This window comes from Nesoenas mayeri (genome assembly GCF_963082525.1).
Source record: "Nesoenas mayeri genome assembly, chromosome: 5".
Classification (NCBI taxonomy): Eukaryota; Metazoa; Chordata; class Aves; order Columbiformes; family Columbidae; genus Nesoenas; species Nesoenas mayeri.
Window position 1 is genome coordinate 57,270,343 of NC_137548.1, and position 25,385 is coordinate 57,295,727.

General features: G+C 35.9%; 1 protein-coding gene across 1 annotated transcript; it reads right to left on the reverse strand.

Moving 5' to 3' along the window:
* Positions 1-9,178: 9,178 nt before the first annotated feature.
* STK33 (serine/threonine kinase 33) lies at positions 9,179-22,326 on the reverse strand (the record flags this gene model as incomplete). Its single annotated transcript, XM_080345282.1, is given in 8 exon segments — positions 9,179-9,258; positions 10,999-11,014; positions 14,213-14,301; positions 15,292-15,430; positions 16,614-16,685; positions 16,689-16,719; positions 17,023-17,029; positions 22,209-22,326. Coding segments are annotated over 8 exon segments (552 nt in total).
* Positions 22,327-25,385: the final 3,059 nt, after the last annotated feature.

A 25,385-nucleotide genomic window follows, 5' to 3' on the forward strand; every position in this document is an offset into this window, starting at 1 on the left:
GAAATGACATATCTCACACGTTGTAAATGTAAATTTTGTATTTAGGGCCTTGCTTTTACTCTTTAGTCAAGAAGACTCAGGTACCTATAAATTTCACCAAAAATCACAGCAATAACACAGAATTCTAAACCAGAGCTCACCTTCAATGTGCTCTTCTGAGAAAAACAAAGATCAGTCGAGGGAAGGAAAAAAACCAGCCTCACTACCTGAAAGGAAACATCACCTTCTATTAAATCAGACCTAAGAAAATATTAAATTCTTCTAGTGGGAAGTGAAGAAAATGAGGAAGACTATTCTTATAGTTGAAATATATCACAATCCATACAATACATAATATTAGGTAGAAATAATGGAATAGAGTATATTTTAAAGATCTAGCTTAAAGTAATTGGAAATTGCAGTATCAAAACAAAATGTGTGTATCCATAAAAATATTTATTGCAAAATAAGATTTACCTTATATTTCATGACTATTACACTCAGTAGATAAGTAATATAGTCCTGCAGATTATGCACAAACAACACATAATGGTAATACAGTCTTTGTGTTTCTCAGAGACTTAAAAATATTCTGCCATCCTGTCATCTTTTTTGCTCTTATTTTTTAGAAGATGTAAAAAGTTAAATGTGCCTGGAAAAGTTGTAACTGGTATAAAGATCAGAATAATCAAAACTAGTAACAGAATTGCATTAATTAGTATTTCTGGTAAATAATTAATCATTAAACCTTTGCATAGCCGCCGGCCAAAACTATATATGGTCTCAAACTGACAACACGTAAACCTCCAGAGGTATCCGCTAACCAGAACTGAGCTTGAGGTCATTTGTTTTGATATAAGTACATGGTAACTTTTAAATTAAAATTTTTAAAGTATTGTTCTGGAATATAAAATTGCTACACCCATGTTTTAAATGCCAGTTTGAATCATACAGAATGACTTGTGACTTCATAAATTTTTGGTACAGATGGTAGGGATTTCCTGGTGGGAGACCGTGGTGCCAAACGCATTTACTCCTATGCAAAAGCTCATGTGTCACATGGCACCAAGGGGTTAATTTTTTTACACGAAGAATTCTCTACATGATAATGCACTTCCATGTTCCCCATCTGGCTATTGTAAAATCACAAAGACTGTGAAGGCACAAGCATGAAGTAGAAACTGGTGTCCTGATTTTCAACTGAGTATCTGCAACTCCCACTGAAGTACGATGGGAGCCACAGGTGCTCAGTAGTTCTGGAAATCAGGCCATATCAGGACATCTTCAGGAGCATTTGTTAAAGAATTCTGCATAGCGTCACTTTACATCCCTCTTTCTTCTCTTTATACTCCTCTAAAAACCCTAAGTTTTTATTAGAAAAGGAAAAAAAATCTAACTACTGCTTCGAACACTGCAATATGTAATACATACAAAAACTATAAGCAGCAGGGGACGATGCAAATAAGACAACAGGGGGCTTCAAATGAAACATGCAGATGGAAGGTAGAAGGTACAAAACAAAAAAGGAGAGTCTCCTTCATGGTCTGCCTACTGAAGCTGGGAATTATTTCCCACAAGTTAATTTTTATACGAGTTTAAATGTATTTGGACAAATCAGTGGGAAAAAAAAAAAAAAAAAAGAAGTGAAGCGAGCTTTACTACCACTACTCTCTTTTGGGTCAGAGAAGTCTGAGCAACAAGTGACTGAAGGCTGGTATAATATTCCATGTAATATATTGCTTATTTATCTATCCTTGGCTACTGACAATGATGTGAGAAAGATCTTTGACATGACCTTGTATGACCATTCTTGTGTTCTTAGCTCCTTATACAAAACCAATCATTTATGTCAATGAAACAAAAATATTATTAGCTAAATAAATAAATTGGGAGTGTCAGTACTGAACAGAGGTGGGGATGTATTTAGTAGTAAAAATGCTAGACAGATCCATCAGTATTCACAAAACCAGGCATATTGGTTGAAATCATTTTTCAATAAATTTAGTGGAACGACAACAGGACACCGGGCACCGCACATACACAGTAATGACAACAGGACACCGGGCACCACACATGCACAGTAATGACAACAGGACACCGGGCACCGCACATGCACAGTACTGAGCCCATGGAGCAAGTTCAACCAAGTCCCGTCTGCAAGCAGAGCAGCTGCACACTGTTCCCACCCTGCAGATCCAGAGCATCCAATGCTGGAGCTACTGCTCGCACACAGACAGTGCCCGAGTCTCCTTCAGAACTGGATACACAGCAATCCAAGCCTTAAAATGGCTCTGCAAGTCAGCTCATGCTAATGTAGAGATGTTTGTGAGAGCAAAATACCTCTTTGCGGTTCTACTGTAATAGAAAACACTGGCTGGTCACATACAGGAGAGGTGGAAGCATGAAGGCAAGATCACTGTCTGAAGCACCGCCTCATCCAGAAAGATTCCCCTTAAGGAAGCAGCTTAAAACTGTGCTAGGGGTAGATCATCTGGAGGAACAAATGGATTCAGTGTATTTCCAGAGCTCATTTCTGATTGTATTTATTTCTCACTGAATAATGTCTGCAGAAGCTGTCCATAAAGGCAGACGCTCCCTGGCATGATGGAATTCCATCAACAGTCTCTGATGTTCATCTCTCAACAATTAGAAACATTCAAACTTGATGAAAAAAAATCTAAAATATAGTTCTGCATTGAAACAAATGCTTGTAAGTATTGCACATTTACTGTGAAAGTGCATATAGAAGATAACTAGTATTGGGGTTGCATTCATAGATATTTCATAGTTAAGATAACCAGTCTGCCACCTACTTCTTGAATGAAGAAAAACATTGTAAATGATAATTTATGGTGCCTGAAATGTTGTATAGTATATAGAGAAGGAAGGGTTTACAATGAATTATAGGAAGGTCTTGTTACATGCAATTATGTTATCATAGTCTCAAACTTGATGAATGCACATGGAGAAAAGTAATAAAATCACATGGCTGGTAGTTTTCCATCTCTTCAGTTTCATGAAGCAAGGACAGTGTGGTACTCATAGTATAACTGGATGAAAATTGTCTCATTTTTCAGGCCATTGTAAAGTTACACATTTGCTTGTGGCTATTCTGCCACACACGAGAGTGCACTGAAACTTTGAAAAAAAATCTTCTTGTTCAGCTATACTCAATTAGTAAGAAAGAAGAAAGATGTACACTAGTCCAGCATGGTTCTTTTGTAGATGAAGGTGTGAGGCAAAACCAAGGGTCCATTTTGAACAGCGAAAGCTATTTATCCTCCCACATAACAGAATATTTTCCAGTAATTCACAGGCCTTTCTCTTTCTACATGGCATTGAAGCCAGCTACAGAAGAAATAAGGGTTTGCTATCATCAGTGTTATCTTCAGGTAGCAGATATATGCATTCCCTCTGCTTTAATTTCAACTACAAAATAGTGAAACTGTTTCATCAGACAGCTGAAAATTCAGTATTGTCCCAATGGTCTGTTCTACAGCCCAGCCAGGGAGCTGGGAGCTCACAGGTTCCCTTCCCAGCACTACAATTCACTTGCCTTCAGAATGGCCAGATTTCCCTGTAGCTCAGTATTCTGTCTTTAAATAAAATTAAATTTAAAAACAAACAAACAAACAACAACAAAAACATTTATTATAGTAACAGGAATGTTGTGAGAATTAATTAAAGCTGACCTGAACCCATACTTCCATATTATGTCAAAACATATGGGAAATCAGATAAAGTTGATTTGGGTAAGGAACACAGTGTAAAATTTCCCCTAGTTAACGGTCTTATCAGAAGCTCATGGGATACAAGCAAAACATGTTAATGGATTTGGGAGATTTGGACTAGGCTCCTAGAAGGGCTCTGTTTCTTAGGTTGTGTATTTTTACATTTTCCACCCTACTGGGTTCCACTGAGGCAATACAGCATTTTCATGTACCAAATAAGCAAGAGGTAGAACACAAGGAGAAGAAATTATACCTCCTCAAAATTCACTGGTTATCAAATAATTCATTAACTGTGATTTGGTGAGTAGGGTAGACTTTCAGAACTAGTCTCACTACTTGTGTTGAGTTGTTCCTAGCAGACATGAGATATATTAAGTTGCGGGGTTTTTTCCTGGCAAAACATTTTCAACTGAGTGCTTTAATGCAGCAGAGAATATTTTACTTACAATGCTATAAAATTAGTTCATTATGTCATTTATGTCCATTTATTTTTTAACATCATTTTAATTTTTCAGAAAATTAAACTACCTGAAAGCAAAAATAAGTTCAAAACTACTCTATTTGTGGAATTCATTGCAATACTGTCAGCCTTTGTTTTGTGAGAGCATTGTGTACATACCAGCCTCATCAACTGTTTCCCAGATCAGAATTTCAAGGCACGGGTCTCTCTTTCTTTTTCATTCCAAAAACTTTTCTTCTAATCTTGCTATAAAAGGTGTAAGAAAATTAGGGTCAGTGAATGGATACCTACTATTTTTCACAGGTGAGGCAAAAACTGTGTTATGGGATCACTGTGAAATCCAAAAGTTCGCAGGACTGGGAAAGCTTCAGAAGAACTCTGCAAAAATTACTCAAGTTCTGAAAAATGTGTCTCTCAGGGAGATTTGAAGGAAAAAGACTGTGAGGTTAAAAGGCGATTTAATCTTGGTCATTAGGTATCCACATAAGGAAAAGAGAATTGATACTTTATGGATTTTTAGAATAGCAGCCAAAGGTTTTACAAAATATAACAACGGAAAGTACAAGCTTGAAAAAAATTAAACTGAAAATATAGTATTTTGCTATTCTGTAACTCAGTCATCCAAATCATTTGGCTGACCAACAGCTAACCTGTTGCAACCATGTGCAGTATTTCCACCACAGAAACATTGTTTACTGCAAACACTTTATACTTATGATTTCTTTTGATTTCATGTCAAAGTAATATTTTCCATTAACCAATTCAATTCTGTCCTAGCAACCACCACATTTCAATAATAAGAACCATCATTATTAATTCATGCCCCACTGTTTTTAGACTAGTGAGCTAAAACTCCGCTGAGTTAAAAACAATCACAAGAACTAAAACAACAACAATGAGACAAAACAGATGACTCTCAATTTAGGAGCTTAAGTCCCAATCAACCGTCTTTCTGAAAAATAGGCTTTGGATAAAACAGAGGTCATTGGCTCAGTGTAAGAATTACTAGATATGTTTATTCTGTAGCCTGATTTTATATAGGAAGTCAGTTCAGTCATAAATATTGCTTGTGTCCCTGAGGTCAAGTTTACCGCTGTTCAACATGTGATAAACTCAGTTTCAAATTCTTACAATCTATGAAATATGTTCAATTCTCAGTCTAAGTTGTTATTCTTCATTGAATAACATTAAATTAAAGCAAGTGTGATTCACAGAAAAATATAGAAGTGCATAATATACTTTTACTGCAACAAAATATGTACTTTTCAGAACAAAAACATAAACTAGAAAATACTTAATAAAAAACCCTTATAATTTTTAATCTTTCATTTTTTGTTCTAGTATCAAGCTGTCTCTCCTTCAGCTACATAGTATGAACATCACCTTGTCTGGCCTAAAGTATGAGTAGAAATAGGATAATAAAAAAGCAAAGGTATCAGAAATATCAGAAAAATTTAAGACATACCCAAATTGTACATATTAAGAGTACATAAATTCATGAAAATATACCTTGGCTGAATTCTTGCCCTGTATCTATTTCATGTTATTTTCAGTAAAACATTTGAGTAAATGTGGTATCTGAATGTCTGTAAATTCGCTTTATTCTTTCTGTACTATCTGCTTCCTTTATGTCAGGTGTGTTCTTAATGAGGTAGCAATGATAAAAAAAGGTAATATATATGAAACTAAAACAAATATATTCCTAAAAAAAAGTGCGTTGATATCAAACCTACTGTCTAAATTTGCTTTGTATTTGGTTTCTGTGACTATTAATGTTTACCAACAGAAGTATTAACCAGAAACATAAACTATAAATGTTTGTAAGGGAATATACTTTGGAAGTAAATATTGATCTGTGTTCTAGTAATCACATAACAAATGAAAAGCCGTATCACGTGATCTGTGTTTTCAATCAAAACTAATAAAGAGAGATTAAATTTCTAATAGATTTTACATCATACTATTCGAGCACAACTGACAGGTAAAAAATACATAGCAAATACTTTCAAGAAATTAATACACCTATTTGTGGCCATTTGAAACAAAAAAGAAGCTAACTTCATCAAATAAATTATTTCCATCAAATTATGGTTTTAGTTCTACTCCCAAAACACAGAAGTAGCTACTGAAATGTAATTGTCATATCCTAGTGAAGGATGCCTGTCACTTTATATCAAAATAAAATATTCTAGAGTTTCATTCATATGGCTTTAATTTTTAATTTTAAGGTAAAATATAAAATAAATATTTTAATTTTTCCCCCAAATTTTAATCTCAAAATATCTTCAACAATAATTGCTGGTTTTTTATCCTCCAATTCTCCTTCCCAATCTCCCTGAGGACTAAATCTCCCTGAGACTAAAATCCACATGGGACTCAATTTTTAGAACAGAAAATGGGAAGAAAGCATTCATTTCAGAACACAATATTGTAAGTATTGGCTGGTGACAATGCCCATTATATCTGTTATGCACAGATAGGACTAAATTCTCTCCAGACTAAGGCAGTGACAGACAACAGATAACTTCAGCTAAAGAAATCAAGTTAAGTAGGTGAAACGTATCACATGGAACCTTGAAAACCTGTGAAGAAATTTTCTGTGCCTTCAGAAAGGTGCCACATTTTCTTAATAGCTTTCTTATTGCTGCAATGCGGGAAGTAATTTATTAGGCATCCTATAGAGTTCTTAAGTTGCACAAAGGTTTTCGAGAACTATTGCGAGGGCCAGAGTCTCTGAGCGCGCTTGGAAGAATGAGCAAGAAATCCCACCGTGCAGATTGCAGAGGAACAAGGAGGCCCTGACCCCTTTGGATCAGAGAGCAGCACCTGGGCCACATGCTCTGAGTGCGACAGGCAGCAGGACTCGGGCTACTCTGCTTTTCAATGTGCTGCCATACTTCTGTATTTTAATGGATTTTCTCTTTGTTGGTTACTATTGTGTATGCTTCTATTAGTCTATGCTAAAATAGAAATGAAACGGAAAGCATAAAGTACACCTCAGTTTAAATTACATATAAAAATCCATCATGCTGGCATTGCCCCATTATGCAGAGGCAACCCTGTGCATTAACATTCATGAAAACAGAGTTTGTGAGTCACCCCAGGGCTTATGCTCCCCATATAGGTAGAGACTGAGCCTGTTGTGGCAATAATACCCTTGGTACCACAATGGAGCATGCCATCTGCACTGCAAAAAGAGCTCTGGCAGCCAGCAAATTACCAGGGAGGCATTAGCTGTAGCCTGGAAGGGTCAATGCTGCGATGGTGGCAATAATGGCTGTAACAGCATCTTTAAGCCCATTAGAGGAGCAGCAGAAGCACAAGCTGTTAGTCAGGGTGGGAAGAAAAGTAATTCGCAAAACCAGAATTAAAATCAGAAGATGATCTTATGGCTTTTGTATTACTATTTTCAAATTAAGCAATAAAAAGGAGTGCGAATTGTATTCTATTAATTCATATATGATATTTTCATTCTTATGCAGTCATCACAACAAGGGGTGAATTAATGTTACTTGGTCCTGACATTGTTGTGATTACAAAATGCTAATTTAAAAATATTTAAATAAAATATTTTTTAAAAAATATTTATATTGTTAATTAAGGAAGAAGGTCAGAAGTTCTAAGCTGCAATCAACACAGTTCACTGCTCTGAATTTTACAAGTTCTGAGTTGTGAATTGTGCTGATTGCAGGCACTGCTCTGGATTCTTATTAGCTAGTCAAGCCATGCAATTTCTACCAACCATTTTATATTATATTCTATTGCATTATGTTGTGCAATTCCTACTACCATGATGCAAACATTAATATCATGAAATACGACAATAAAACTTATTCTGTATCAGCATAGAAAGTACACATGGATTTTAGAATTTTTTTTAAAAGGCAATAAAGCTATGAACACTTCATCATACTGACACAAGGAGAAAAGTGAGTTAATTGTATAGAAAAGAAACTGAGGAACCAAAACAAGGTGGAAAGAAAAAAAACCACAAAGATAATCCAGTAAAAAGGAGGTTATGGAACTGTGTGCCTGTGTCTGCATGCTCATGTACAAAGACTTAAGCTATAAAAGAACCCAGCTGTATGCAACAAAAGTAAAACAATCACAGGACAGAAATAATAACAACATATGAAATGGCAAGTGGTAATGTTCTAAAACATCAGTATTAAAGCATCATCTGGGGGAAACTGAGAAAAGAAGATGACAGAATGGGGAAAAAATATGCGAATAAATTATAAAAGAAAGAAAGTGCCTGCACACCATGTGACATTTTAGTTGCATAACTCTCAATTTTAACTGCATCATACGAAAGGAAACATGCACTTTGCTACAGTTTATTTTTAATTACTATTATTTAGCTAGTATAGACAGGGTAAGACTTTTCAGAGAGGAATTATTATTTTTCACTGAGACAAATGTTATAAATTATGGAAGCCTTCAATAAAAATATGTACACACTCCTACAAATGCAAAATTTCTTTTTTTCCTCTAATAACAGCAGACTAATAAACTTTCAAAAGACACAGATTATCTGTACAGGGAGACCTGGCAGCCCTCTAATGTCTTGGTTACAGTTACCTCAGCCAGAGATGGAGAAGAAAAGCCTTTACACTGATTGCATGGCTCATGCAATCCATTTGAGGATTTGAGCAGTAATCTGTAAATCAATAACTTAGTTCTCAAATATAGGTCCAATCAACACATGAAAAAGAGAGACCCAAACTCTCACTTTAGTTTTCCGGTGTTACACTGCAATGTTATGTAATTTTCTGTCATTTCAGGATTATAAGGTGGTTCATAAATCAAATACTCAATTTTTAACACTGAACTGTACCTTTTGCGTTATTTTGCATAAAAATTTGTAATGTTAACATACAAGCAATTAAAAGAGTTCAGTCTTTTGTGACAATTCAGCATACAGATTTATTTTTTTATTTCAGTGCAAAATTGTAAGTACTTGTATTATAAATGGGTCTGTACATTTTATATTACTCTTACAAGCTACTTACAGCATGTACATAATGACACCTAAGCTCCAAATGTCACAGTGTTGGCTGTAGTCACAGGCACTGATAACTTCACGGGCTGCCAACCAAGCAGAAAAAAATAGTATTAATAATACAAAAAAAAACTTTTAAATGCTTAAACACAAAGCATGAAGAATGTGCTGATGTGGTATAATTTATTCCCATATGTAAAGAGGAACCAACAGCAGATGTTTAAATGAATAATGTACAGACCTTAACAATTCATGCTGATGCATCCTCACTTTTATCATTTAGTTGTTAAGGGGGTGGTGACATTGTGACATTAGCTGTATGATTAAACTTAGTATTCTCTTTCCCCACAATAAGTTATTAAAGCAGTATTCATAACACATTGACTTAAAGTACTGCAAAACACCATACGAACTTTTCTTTTTATACCAGATATGAGTGTAGCACATAAGAACACAGGGTTTCTGCAAAACACAAGAGCTTCTGTTTGCACATAGTAGCTTGAATATATCATAATCAATGCCAAAATACTCTAAAATGGAACTTTTCAAATATATTTATTTATATCATAGACTAAAAATTCATAAATTATAATGTATTCACTAACCACTTTATATTCTTTCAGTCACATGTCAAAAAGATGCTGCTTGGGGGCCATCTAAGTGATATTTTATCTTTTATATAATGGGAAAAGTGGTTGTGAGTTCACAGCAAAATCTATGGTCTTCACTTCCAGAATCAATGGAGATGACACAGCCACAGTAAGGAACAGAAGATAAAAACCTCCATGCAATAGAAGAGTAGATTGACAGAGACTATTTTATTCGGTGTTGTCCCACAAAATCAAAAAGCTTGGTTAACTATCATCTCAGTTGCTTATGTTTTAGGTAGGTACCAAGCTTCAGATATCTAATCATTATGTCAACTTAAAAGGGTTAACTTAATGGTTTAATAATACCACAACTGGTAAAACAAGACTTCAAAGGAGATTCTTACCATTAACATTACCAAACTGGCCAAAACCTACAGTATCATCTCATTTTTAGTTGATTGTTTTGACAACATTTTAAACCAGCAGTAATTCATGCTATTCACATCCTGGGGAAACTTACAAAAGTTTGTAAGCTGGTATATGTATCCTACAGAAAATAAAATTATAGAATCAGGAAATTGCTATTACTTTTATATTTTTTTCTTATTAATTAATAAACCAGTCTGGTTAATTCATGAATTTCCAGAAGTCTCACACACAAAAAGGAAGCATGCAAAATATGGAAATAGGAACGAAATGAAAACATAAGCATTGAGAGGTAAAAACAGAAAGGAAAAATGAGGAGCAACTAACAAGGGACATAACTGAAAATGAAATGATCTGTAAGTATACAAGTTGTAGGAAGACAGTGAATAAAGAGGCTGGTACTGTATTCAACCAGGATGCAATTGATAGATGATGCTCAAAAGGCAAATGTATTTAATGTCTTCTTACATCAATCTTAGCCAAAATGTCAACTGCAAGCGGCGGATAGCACAATCAATATCAATGACACAGGGGCAAGACCTCAGTTCTTTACAGAGAAGCAAAAGATTAGCAAGTACTTAGGCTGGAAATTTTAAAATCAGCCATAACCGATGAAATTCATTCTAGAGTACTTTAAAAACTGACAAGACTTTTCAGAGCTATTAGTGGTTCAAGAACTATTAGTGGAAGGCAAGTAAAATACTTGAAAACTGAAAAAGGCAATCATGGTACCTATCCATAAGAGGGCGGAAAAGCTGGCAGCAAAGAATTACAGATGCATCCCATTAATTCTAATTCCCAGGAAAATACTGGAAATAATAAGCACCTAGAAGAAAACAAAGAGGTAAGTAACAGCCATTATGCACCTGTCAGGAACAAATCTCCATGTTGCACAGGTTGACAGGCTTCGGGGTTAGAGGAGGAACATTAAGTATCTTATGTCTCTATTTTAGTAAGGCTTTTGATACCATTTCACGTAACGTTTTTCATAATGCTGTCTACATTAAAATATCACAGGAACAATGCACATACGCTTATAAAAAATGTTTCTCAGAAAGTAGTTGCAACTTGTTCATTGTCAAAGTGGAAGTCTGCACCAAGGGATGTTTTGTAGGTGCCTGTTCTAGCCATGATACCATTATAATTGATGACCTGGCTGATCGAAGAGAGAACATGCTCACTAAATCTGAAGACAACATCAAGCCAGGAATGACTGTAAGTATATTGAAAGACAAGCTCAGAACACAAACACAAGAAGAGCTGGTCAGGCAGCAGCTCCAGGACTGTTGTGAATCACGAACTGAACGTGAGTTAACAGTTCCAGTGCTACCAGACAATGCCTGTGCAAGGCAGGATTAGCCTAATACAGCCACTCTGGTAAAATCTCCTTGTGCATCCCTGCCCTTCCTGAGGAGGCCAAGGCCAACGCTCCTCCTCTTGTCTGGGTTAGAAGCCTGTTCAAATCTGCCAGGTGAAAAACAGGTTAATGGCCTGATTCCCAGCACTTACCTCTTGTTCTCTTATCTGGACTTCAGAGTCCTTAAATAAATTGCAAAAAGACAGTCATCGCCTGTGTTTTATATGCAAGCCTAAGGTATGCAGTACACTCAAAACTATCCCTCCACTCAGCCCATCACTGGTAAGGCTTCAACTAGATATTATGCTCAGTTTTAGATACTCCCATTTTAACATAACAGGTATCAAATGAAGCATGGCGAGTCAATCACAAGATCAGAAATGCAGGACAAGGCTGGAAAAATTCAACCTGTTTAGTCTGAAGAACAAGAGACCAGGGGAGAATTGTGATATCAGATTGCTGAAAATAGGAAGGTGGCTACCTGTTCTTCATATCCATGATGGGCAGGGTGAGAAATAAGAGTCTGAAAATGTGAAGTGCAGTTCTGCTCTTTTCTTTAGTCCCACACATTGGCTCCCACCACCCCCCTTAGGTCAGCTCCAGCAATTATGTGACTGCAGGTGGGTTAACTGAAAATTTATAATGAAAAAAAGTTATAAGATCTTGGCCTGTAGGTATAACTTTAAGCTGATTGTCAAACTGAAGGTTCAGGGCAGACAGGAGGAAAAATTTCTAGGACGATAATGAAACATCAGAATAGAGTGCCTGGGAAGATTACAGACTCTCCATTACTTGGAGGTCTTTAAGTACACTTTACACAAAAAGTCATCAGAAGTTACTTAAGCACAGCTGCTTCTTATTTTGGACAGAGAAACAAATCACATGACTTAAGGTCCCTTCCAGTGTTGAGCTTCTATCTTTCTGTCACAATTGGTAAATCAGAAAGTAATCTCATCCCATGCCACCCCTTTACTTAAAGAAGTATTTAACACTAGTAGTGTGTCATCAATAGAAATGTCAGAAGGACTACTCATCTTCCTTCAAAAAGGTTTTTTTTTTTCTTCATTCTGTTATAAGCAAGGTGTAAAATGCACTGCTGGTATATACTATCTAGGAAAACAACTTTATAGAATTAAAAAATGAATGCTATATTGGATATGAAGTATATTAGAGTATGCAGTATGGATCAGAAAGGAGTACAAATCTTTATATTCTGGGATGCAAGGCACCAATTGCCTAAATAGGCAAAGCAAAAACTCTGAAAAGTATGCCTTTTGGACAGGCTATGTGGTAATTATCTGGTTTTGTGGGTTTTTTCAACACCAAATAATAATCAGTGTTATACACTGGCATAAACAAATGGTTTGGATGGGAATTGTCTAAGAAAAAACTGGCTTAGAATTTAATCTTGTTGTTTAACAGGAGATTCCTAAAAGTTTCTGCAGCACATCAGAAGTTACAAATTAGGTTTATGTAAGCAGAGGGAGTCTCTGTGATTCAGGTAGCAGTGTTGGCTTCAAAAACACCCAGCAACAGAGAAAAAGCTGACTTGGTAACAATGGAATGTGTTACTTGCACTGAACTTAGCAATAATATAAGGTAGACTGAGGCAGTTTGAAGACAACATCATGTAGAATGGAAATGCAGGGTGGGTGTTACCTGCATGGAGGGCATGGTAAAGCTCATGAAAAAATAAGAAATGAGTTCTGCATATCATCTAAGAGGTTGCAATGAGTACTTGATGGGCTACATCTAAGATCTGATCAAAGCCTTCCCTAACTCAGGCAGCAGGTATTGGTCACAGAGCTCCCTGCACAACACAGTCTGTCCCTGTGGGCACTCTGGGGACATCCAGTCAGCTGGAGTCGCGGTTTGTCCTCGCTGCAGGGACCTGCTTGCTTGTCTGCTTTAGGAACTGGGTAGTGAGTGGGGTGACAGCATCCCCTCCATTGGCTGACCCAGGCGGTGGTTGGTGGTCCGCAGCTGGTGTGGAACGGTTGTACCTCCTTTCCCATGAGCAGTTGAGAAATATGGAGTTCTTCCATCTATCTTATGCAGATGGGGAGTTCAAAAGAATTCTTTACCTTCCAATAAAACCAGTTTTTTGAATCTCTGATTACCTCTGGCCACCAATGGCTCGTTTGCAAAAACCATACGCATTTGATTTCAGATTCTTTGGTCAGTAATGTCTCCTGTCAACTTTGTCAAAGTTTTAAGTAGCCACAAACCTTCCAAGGCAGGCTTAAAGGATGGAACAATATTAAATATTGTTCTATTTCTTAATCAATGAACAATTTCAGAAGTTTGGAACTTCCAGAATAGCAAGGGAAAGAAGGAAAGTGTCTAGGCAAACGTACCCCAGAGCTGATTTGAAATAAATCATTGCTTGTTTTCTTCAGACCCTCATTTATCTATATGAGCAAGGTATGATCACTTTAAGGATTTTTTTATATTGACCTCGAATTACGGTTATTTTAAAAAATAATAATAATAATTTTTTTAAAAAGCCTTTTTTAGCAGTGGCTTCCAAAATTATTTTTTCGCCTAATAAGACCATTTAGTAGCTTATTTCAAAAGCTGCTAATAGGTATCAAAGTCAGGTCTCCCAGTAATACCTGGATATTAAAACCAGTTGTTGAAGCAGAACTGCTATAATTGTCATCTTACCTTTGTGTTTAATTTCATTTCATTTGCCTCATTGATGTCACTGCTTTTAACTAAAATGTTTTCTAGTTTTAGCTCTCTGTGAACAATATCTGCCAAGAGAGAGTCAGAACTAAAATGTTATCAGTTGCAGTGAAGATATGCTGACAGAAATGTTTTAAACTCTTTCGATTGAGTAATTTCTTTGAGCAATTCCAGTGCATTTTACTTTGAACTACTGGAAGCCTAATGAAAAGCATCTTTGCCATTTCACCCAGGGAGTGATATAAGTATGTCAAATTTTCAAATCTCATTCCTCCGCACAATCCTGTAAACAAAGGAAAAAGTTCATATTGGTTCAGTCTTTAATATTGGTTGAATATCTGACATCATCTTTTTTAAAAAAATAGAGTTTATATTGTATAATTATCCAATTTGCACATATTTTTATACCTGGAGTTCATTTTCATATCCAAAACCAGCAGATGCTTTTTGCCTTTCCAATGAGTACGCAGAAGAAACAAGGCTCTAAACAAGGAACCATTCTATAACCACATATATCTCTACTGGTAAAGAAAAAGAAAAAGTAAATAAAGAATGCCTGGAAGTAGTATTCTGTAACAGAGAGACTCAGAATTTCTGTGTAAAAAAATCCAGAATGGTTCACAATCCTACACTATCAACCAATTTTAAATTTTTGGCTGGATCAGTTAAATCTGTTATGGACTGTGTGGAATTTTAATGCTTCTGTGTGGCAGATGAAAACACTGGGGTTTACTGAATCCTAAATGCAACATATACTGTACACTTAACAACTAAAAAAAATAATGTTATAATGGAAAGCAATTGCAAGTTAGGAAATAAGAATACTTATTATTATCCATAAACAGTACAGAAACAGAAATAAAAATGGTAAAAGTTATTGCACATGTAAAACAAAGTTCTAAAAAAACCATTCATGTAACATATTTTACTTTTTCTTTACCAGACTGCCTTTATACTGTGAAATAAATAATAGATAAGAATAGGAATCAGTAACTGTTGTTAAATGTACGAACACTCAAAATCAATGAACATATGGGTGAGATAGAAGAACTAATTAGCTTTTTTGTGAAGATACACTATCGCTGAAGCAAGACTCTGAATGATGTGTCTTGTCTCATTTTCTGTAAAATGTCCTTTACTACAAATAATGTTTTCAAGTTGTCCATCCTCACACAGCTCCATTACAAGATACATCTGCTAATATCAATCAAGAGAGAATGTAATGATTTTGTTATTTCTGAGTTTAATTTCTTTTAATGCAATAACAATATATATAATTAAGAGCAGTGCGACAGCTGCAGTGATGACCCAGAACCCCAATACATTCAGTATTTTATGAATAAAAGACAACTGAGCTGCTGCAAATGTTGCCAGTGCTTACTACAACAAACTCTCAAGCTTTCAAAACACATACATTTTAAAAATGTATAAAAAATACAAAATAAGCAGCAAGTATAGCTTCATCATAAAGCCATTCAATGCATCATCAATAGCTTTTACACAAAGCCTAAGAATGTACCAACATTTGAAAAAAATATAAAATACAACTTTTCAGCAACTAGGAATGAAAACTACACTACAGTACTCAGATGAGAATTCTGACCAATTCAATACCTCCCAAACACTTACAGCTGACAGCAAATGTCATTTTACATCTGTTATTGCAATATTTATAATATGGTGCTGTCCTTATAAAGTCCTGAGATCTTTTCTGTGCAGCTCACCAATGACACCTTTCCGACAAGTAATACAGTAAGTTAAAGACAAAATAGTAGTAATTTAACCTCAAAAAATGAGATTTCCACCATTCTTTGGCTTTATAACAATTACTGAAAGAACAAACATCTATAAAAATTTGAAAGACTGTTTAGTGACTGATGTTCCCCCTGGTTAGAAAAGCTACAGACACACAAGAGGAGCCCTTTCCTTATAGAGCCCTACAGCAAATGAGCACAGGAAAGAAATAACACTGTAATTTTCATGTTGACTGTATTTAATCATTGTTGCAATGGTTCTGAAAAGAATAGAATAGGGAATAAATAGATAAGAGAATTGACGAATGAAGACATGAAAATCTAGGATGCAGTAATTGTCTATGCCTATCAGAGACCAGCCAACAAAGCAGGTTTAGACAGGTACTTCCTATGACATAAGCTGGTTTTGTCCTCTTTTGAACTTCTAGTTTATATTTCTGGCAAGAGTGGCTCATCAGGAATTTTGAGGAAAATAAAATATTAATATTTTCATGATGTAAGATTTGTGTCAGATTACAAAATTGTTAAATAAGATATATGATGAGTTACCATGGGATGGGGTTTCTTCTTTTGTTTGTTTGTTTCTGGGTCTACCAACACTAGTGAGGCAACTAATGAAATCTTACCTTTGGTGTCTCAAACATCTCCTCTAAGTGTATTATATTATCATAGTTCACTCTCTTTAAGATGCTCATTCCTCATTCAAGTAGCTTCATGGCAGAACTTCCACCCCTAGTTATTGATGGGAAACACATTTTAGAAACATAGCAATATTATTTTTTTCAACAACAATTTAATTTTTTAAAAACTATTGAATGTGTTCAATAAATTAATAGGTCTTACATCCTGAAATATTTCTACCAAGTAAATCCTAGCATCCCACAAGATTGTTGCCATTGATCTAATAAATCTGGTCTGTGACACCTTACAGTTTTAAATGCACAATTCTGTGAAATGCCCTGTAAGCCTTCATGTTTGGGTCGTGTGAAAATTATTGTGATTGTGTACAACCATTTTCACACTATCAAAACACACCATAGACCTATGAAACAAAAATAAAAATGACTTCACTTATATGGAAAAGGTGACGTTTAATAAGCATCTAACACCAACACAAAATAAAGATGTTGGGGCAATGGAGTTAAACAAAATACAATTATTCACATTGGAAGCTGGCAAGGTCAGTGGAGATAATACCCATGATCTCACAAATATTTGAAGAAGACCAAATGAGCAAAAAAATTATTTTACAGACCACCAAGCATCTTACTACCCACCAGAAACATGATGGATTTTAGGGAGGTATAAAGGAGATGAAACAATCCAGTCTACCCTATATGAGGGTATCCCATTTAAATGTAATCATACCCAGGATTGCCACAGCTGCCCTGTGCTAAAGTGCAGTATTTTTCCAACTTATTAAATAAACCACAACTTAAAAGAATTTATGGTTGCAAATTTAACAGTTTGAAAAGTTTAGAATATCAAGAGGAACAAAATAAGGTATCTGCGTTTTCAGCTGGTAAATTGAGAGTCTCAGGATTCATCAGGCAGCCATAAAACTCTAGGCATAAAGTTGTACCGCTGTATTCATACTGATTTGTGAATGCAAAGCTTTGTCTTCCTAATTTATACCTTACTTTATTTTTAAAAATTAAAACAAATGCTTTAAAAAGAAACACCTTCCAAATGCATATATTCTTTGATCAGATCTAGACGGTTTGGAATCTAATATGCAGACACCTTTTCAGTGATTCTTTCATGAAGGAATAACAACCCTAACATACATAGTTAGACAAACTCATGCTGTTTCTAGTTTCTGTGACAGGGGAAAAGACTAAGACACAAAATTATATCTTAAAAATGAAAATAAACATCTACATAGGTGAAAAAAAAAGAAAGTCTGCATCTAATATGACATCTTGGCGCTCAAACAGATATTGGAAAAAAAAAAGTCATTGGATCAGAAGAAAGCTAAGAATGCTTTAAAGAAAATCACCTGTCTACATGATATTTACTTTTTCACTGTTAACTTTTTGATGGCCCATTTTTTGACAGCTGTCCTGTGTTTTACTCCAATTACAACCACAAGGCTGCCATGTCCTAGTTGTCTTCAAAAAGAATAGATTCAATAAGGAAACAGATAATCATTAAAAAATTACTTCAGCTTTAATAAAGTTTTAACATAATTTATGTATCATCCATTAATTTAAACAAACAAAATTTTGCAATAAAATGCTTAAAATATGTTTTTCATAGCAGAGAAGCATTCTGATTTTTTAACAAAAATATTTACAATTTTCCTACTGACTCTGTTTCAGTCTTCATGCATCTTAGCCAAAGTTTTAAGCCCAGCAACTTGTAGAGTTCAGTATGAGTTTTCCACTCCACTTTGCAAAGCACCATGAGCTGTCACCTTACTAACCACAATCCTGGAGTGGTAACAAGTAAGGTGCAATTTTGAAATATTAAGAACAATGTGGTCAGTGTGAAAATAAATTGCCAGCATATTTTTAACTTAGTACAACAACACGAGTACAAACATGACTTCAGAAACAAAACACTTACAAATTATAGTTTGTGGTAAGATTGAAGTTCAGAATTCAGCTTCTCTGTGTCAATGTCTGAGCACAGAGCATGTTGACCACAATTCAACACCCTCAGCAACCACTCTGTGACTTTGCTGCTGGTACCCAGACCCCTGCCAGGGTCAGTTGGGATTCCTGACTCCACCACCCAAGCTGTCTCAGTGACCTCACCCATCTAAACAACCTCACCCCACCACTGGCAATAGCCTGGAATTCCATGAAATTCCCACATGCTTTCTGGAAAATTCCCCTTCTGCTTTTTATGAGTACCCATCTCAAAATGTGCTTTGTAAGAATTTACTTCATTCTTTCTAGGAATGCACTCTGTTAGTTCCCAGACATATCCCTCTGCTTTCTAGGGATTAACATTCAGCTTTCTAGGAAACTTTCCACATGTCCACAATTTTACATATTATTTTGGGGAATTCCCCTTTTTCTTTATAGGACTTTTCATGAGCTTTCTGGGAATTCACATCCCAGCTTTCCAGGAATTTCAAGTGTGCTCTCTAGACTATCCCCCGTTGGCTGTCTAGGAATTCTGTGGGTGCTTTGTACCTTTGCAGGTGTTCTACGCACACATGCCACCCCGCTCTCCTTCTTTTTCTACCTTCCACTTTCTAGGCTTTCCCCTGTGCTTTCCAGGAATACCCTCTCAACTTTCTAGGAATTCCCACTTTCCTTTTCAGTAAATCCCTCCATTGTTCTGCAAGTGTTTCCTCCTATGTGCTTCTGACAAAATCCCCTTTTTGTCTTTCCAGGAATTCTGTTCCTACTTTCCAGGAATTTACCTTGTGCTTCCTAGGAAATTCCCCTGCAGCTTCCCATTTTGCCATATGCTTTCCACAAATTCCCACCAATCAAATGGTTTCTAACAGCTCCTCCCGCTGCTTTCTATGCATTCCCCCTACTGATTTCCAGAAATTTCTCATGTGCTTTCTATGAAACACCTTTTGGCTGCTTTTTACAAAATTTTCCATTCACTTTTCCCAGGAGGCTTTTCATATGCTTACAAAGAAATCTCACCTCTACTTTGTAGGAACCATCCCCACTGGTCTCCAGGAACTACTTTCATGACTTCCAGGACAGACCCTCCCCATTTTCTACGAAATCTCTCCTCTGCTTTCCAGAATTTTACCTTGTGCTTTCTAGGAAACTCCACATGCTTTCTAGGAAGTGTCCCCATTGTTTTGTAGGAATTTTCCCCTTTATTTTTCACATCTTTATCTCAGGTACCTGAAATTGGTTCCAAAATGTTTTTTCATGAGTAGAACACTTTGTCTTAGCCAGAGGTACTACAAAAGTTGTGAAGGGAACAAGACAAAGAAGCAAATTCTTAAGTGGTAGCAGCTGATGGAATAATCTGCAGAAGATGGAAATCCAACACAGAGAAATGCTTGTGCTTGGCTTTCCTCATCCACTGCTGAACCCACTGACTTCTCCAGTCAGCCTGGGATAATAATGACACTGCTAGCAATTCAGCTACCGAGACAGAGAGTGGATAGCCACTGTATAAATGCTAGTGGTAAATAAAACAAAATAAACAAACAAAAAAACCCCACCTTCCATTATGCCTATAGCCTGGGAATTGCAAAAACTGTCTGTACTAGAGAATTTGCATATTGAAAACTGTCCTTAATAAAGTGGCACTCTCTGAATGCAATACCAAAAACAACAAGCATGTTTCACATAAAAAGGGTGTCATTTAATCAAACATTCTCATGTATTTTCATTAAATTCCTATGAGATCTAAAAGGGGATAGTGTTTAGACACCAGCAATGAAATAGCAAACTAGAGAGCTACCACAAGTTCAGTTGCCAGGGGTAATAAAGATCCAATATAACCTGGTACTGCTCTTGTAGTATCACAAATATCTATGGCGACACATCTCTAACTTCCTTGTTGAGACTTCTTATGTCCTTCTACTAACCATATAATTCACAAAAGCAAATAAATGGTTGTAAATTCAGACATGACTAGTCTAGGATGATAGCTACTTTATACACATGTATATGAATATAAAGAAATGTATACATGGAAATACTACTTGGAAGGGGGCCCATTCATGTTAGTATTCAAAATTATGGATTTTATTCTGAAATTTCAGCTTCAGTGCTTCTTTCAATTTTCTTTTCAGATATGTGTATTGTAGAGAACTCATCCAACAAAAGCTTTTAAAGTTTTCAACTGAACAATTTTACAGCCTACAATATTAAAGGAGGCATTATTATACAAGATACGTATGTCTCTATCAATGTGTTAACTACTGCAGGAATGAGAGTAAAAGAGACTTTGTATTTCAATAAGAATGAACTATGGAGGAATTAAAGACAATCAACTTAAAATCCAGCTTCTGCCTAAATTTTTTCACTTTCTGTCATTAGTATAGTATTAACGCTTACAGACTATTATACAGCTGAATAGTATCACATTTAAGAGACATCACAGGTACAGTGGGTAGAAGGAAAACCAGAAAATCGCCCACTGCGTACAAACTCTGTCAACTAAAACAAAAGCTTGATTGATTTTCAAAATATGATGAGCATGCAAATTCCATTAACTTCAACTGAATATGTGCATTCCCAGTATTTCTAACAATCAGGTTAGTTGTACTTAAAGTACTATTCAACAGAGCTTTAAAGCATGTGACCTCAGGGGTCAATTCATCAGGGGCTGAGCCAACAAATAAACCAAATTCAGGAAAGAATGAGCATGTATTCACTGACCACAGGATGGATTAACTAATTAGGTATCACCTGATTATTTCTGACATGGATTTAATAGAGTTTTACTCACTCCTTTGTTGTTTTTCCTACATAGTTACCCAGACCCAAATCCTTAGACTAATTTGTAACTTTACAAATGATAAACACACACTAACATCTGTTATGCTACTTGTAGAACTAATAAGACTTTTAGAGCATGCATTTCTTTACCAGTTTATACAGTGGTAAGAAAATATATCTGTTATATTTGCAGACAAACCTTCTCTATGAATAGATCCAATCTCAAGAATTAAGGCATGATATCACCAGATAAATATCTCTACAAACCACTACACTATTTAAAAACATTACATAGTTCATTCCATTTGTTACATTACCTCGAAGTAAAACAACGATGCTAAATGTCTAAAAAAAATAAAAGTTTTTTAAAGTTCAACATTGTAAGTTCATTCAGCACTTCTTCCAATGAACTGAATCTTCTAAACAGTGAAAAGCTTCTGCTGTGAATTTCCCATCTTTCCTACCTGGTATAACTACCCCTCTGTGTTTTTGTGAATTTCTTGGAATCCAGAACTTTCTATAAATACCAAAAATAATGTCAAGTTGTCATTAGGTGCAAGAGTTCAAAAACATTCTCTGTGGTAGAGATATTCCTCTATTACAGAATGCTTTAAATAATTAATTGAGAAATATAATCCTCGTTTTGCTTCAGAGAAATGAGCAAAAGTGACTGTAGAATATGAAGCAATACCTTATTTTGAATACAAATTTCAAAAATACATCGCAAAGAAAGACACCTCCAATGGCAGTTTGCTTACCTCCTCTACATGAGCTGGACCTTTCGAAGGTGAGGCTATTTGTTACCCTCTCAGTCCCTGGCTGCTTGGCTGGATGCCTCTGCTATCGCACCTCCAGAAGATGTGGGACCTTTGCTGCAATGGAGGCAAAAAAATACAACCTTGCTTGGTTCAAACACGGCCGAGCATGTGGCACATGTTATGGTCTTCCCCTTACTACTTTCAGCCATCTGTTCAGTCTTAGATAGACTCGACCCAAATCAAATAAAAGCACTGAGACTGGTAGGAACTTGTCCACTGCTTGAAGAAGCAGAATAAAACCTGAGAGATGAAGGGGCCAGTGGAACACAAAAGCCTTGTATTCCAACTGCAGCTGTCTGCCACACTGACGAGGGTAGCATAGCACATTGGTTTGTACATCAGATCTGAAAAATAATAATAATAATAATATATATATATATATAGTCAAAAATGATACTTCAGCTTGCCTATCTTGTTTATGCAAGCAGATTGCTGGTTGCATTTAGAAGTGGAATTTAAAATATATATATATATATTTTCCACCTGACAGTTCAAAACTATAAAAGATTTTTCCTTCAAAGCAAATGGTATACAACACATTTTTAGATTATTTCAAGATACTTTGTTAAACCTGGGAAGTTGTAGATCTAGGCTGTCAAATTAAAATGAACCTTTGCTCCTAACTGGCACAATGTGAGGCCATACTTAGCAGTACTGTCAACACAGTGATAACGAAAGCAAGTGTTCCTGGTACTCTTGTAATTCCCCTGGAGAGCTATTGATTTGCACATGATTCCTCAAAGTCTACTTCTCTCAAAAAAGAAGCTGTGCAAAAAGGCTCAGAATGAGTTAAAAAGCGCTAAAGAAGCATTCTTATCTGAACATTTTCAGGCAAGAAGGCTAGAGCTCAGTTCCTCCATAGAGGAGAACTGAGAAGCAGCAATACTTCAAAGTGCCAGGGGATAAGCAAGGGAACTATTAACTACCTTTAACTCTTGGAAAACCATCAAGTTGAAGATGCTCAACTTTATAAAACAGAGTTGTTCTTGTGTTGCAGGTGGGCAGCATGAGTGAGGCACTGAAAACTACCTTGAAGTGCTGATACTGGTTCACCTCTGGTATCACCCTGTGCTGAAGCAGCTTCTGCCCTGCTCAGCTGTGAAAGGCAGCACCTTGTCTCACACACTCTGGGGCTGCAGTCTATGGGGACTGCACAGGTGATGGTGTTTTAGAGACTGAGATAGACAAATGAGATAGAAGATCCAAATATTAAGAAATTGACAAAGTAATCGGCTTAAGCTCAGAGTGTACAACCTGCGTTTCTGCAGAAAACAAGGACCAAATTTTAAGCAGGTGTTCTGCAAAATGCCTTCTGCTCCAACACCTCTTATGCACCTCAGAGAAAAATTCAGATGGTGTTTGAACATCCTTAAGTCCTTTGGTTCCTCCTTATCCCCTCACCTCCCAGATCTAGGACCTCTCTTTTTGAATGACAGATGGCTTATTAGAAAACAATAGCACAAAGTTCTTACACGGAGGCAAAAGCTACTTAAGAGAATGTTCTTTTCTGATATAGTGCTTTTATAATAAGAAATAGCTTCTAATCTCACTCGATAGCCTACATTCTGCAATTTACATGAAGTGTGATTAATACCTTATTTCCATATTTAAGTCTCTGGCAATATTAGTACTCCTATTCCTATCATCTAAGAAATTTTTAACTGTAATATGATAAAGTTATTACAGTATTTGAGTCTCTGAAACTTACCAGGAATAAAAAAGTAATAACTAGCACAAAGAAAAGCTAAGCGTAATGATACAATGGAATAATTTGTTCTCTTGAAGATATTTTGAAAATACAAAAAATACTAAAATCCAGAACTAAGTAAAGTTTTCTGTTGACAAACCGATAAACTGAAGGATACATTTTTTAAACATTATCCATAAGTCTATGCAAGGAAAAGGATGGATTGTTTTTCTAGAAAATCTTTGCAAACTCTTTGTCTAGCCACAAGAAAGTACTACTACTAAAAGATTAGTTGAAAATAAATAAATGAAGGAGAGAGGGATACAGCTGCTTTAAATCAAACTACCACCAACAGAAAAAGAGGAAAAAACTCTGTTCCTACATTAGTCTTTGCCTGAGACTTCCCATTCTCAATACCTTAATCACCTTCTGAGAGTCATGTGGTCTTCCTCAGACCGCTCTGGGTGTCAGTGCCAAGGACCAGACATCAGGCAAACCTTACCACAATATCTGTGTACACCTGACAGAGTATTTGGAAATCTTTTATGAATCACTTAAACTAGAAACTGTAACAATGGATTTAATTAACCAATTAAAGAATGAACAGATAGCACAGCAGACAGCCCTGTGGACAGATAAAAATGAGAGGAACTGAGAAGAATCCAATGTACAGCGAGAATAGAGAGTACTCTGGAATACACAGTATGGTTAGTAGATATCCTTTGGTAATAAATACCCAAAATCTCAAATGCTCCAGCAGTGAATTATCTGCCTTAACCACCTTCAGTAACTATGACAAATGCACATTTTATACAATTAGAAGCTGTATAGGAGGAGCACACAAATATTTGCTTTGTTTTTAATAAACAGGGATAATATAATATGCATGTGATACAAACAGGGAAATAGCAGAGGAGAAAATGTTACGTGACAGCTAGAAGATCTTTCCTATCATATTTGCAGCTTGCCTGCTTTTCCATTGTGAATTCACAATATCATCAAAAAGCAATTTGAAGCTATTTTCCCTCCTCAACCAAAAAGTATTTTTAGGTGCTTTAGATCAAAGTTACAATGGTGCAGGATCCGAAGGGAATGCGAGCTCACGTTGATATATTTAGTTGTTACTGGTCAAGGCAGATACACTAATAAATACGGTGTCCATCGTGAATAAAAAATGGTCACACACTAGAAATTCCTGCTTTCAACTTTCCGGTGTTGAAAGGTTGGAGTTACTTGGCCCATATATCAGAATCTAACATTCCACATCTTTTATTTCAATTCCTCTATGATTTTTAGCATCTGCAACACCTGAAATAGTTTAAAAACCAAAATAAACCAGAATGCTGGGTTTTAAGCACTATCAATTACTCGTTTCTACTTTTGGCATGTCTGCTTCTAACCTGAGTCAGAAATGGAGTCTTCTCTCAGACATAGCAGCTTCTTTGGGATCTGAGAAATTGCATCACTCTCCTGCTACAATTTTCCTTAACTGTTAAATTAAGATAATGCCACTTATCACAA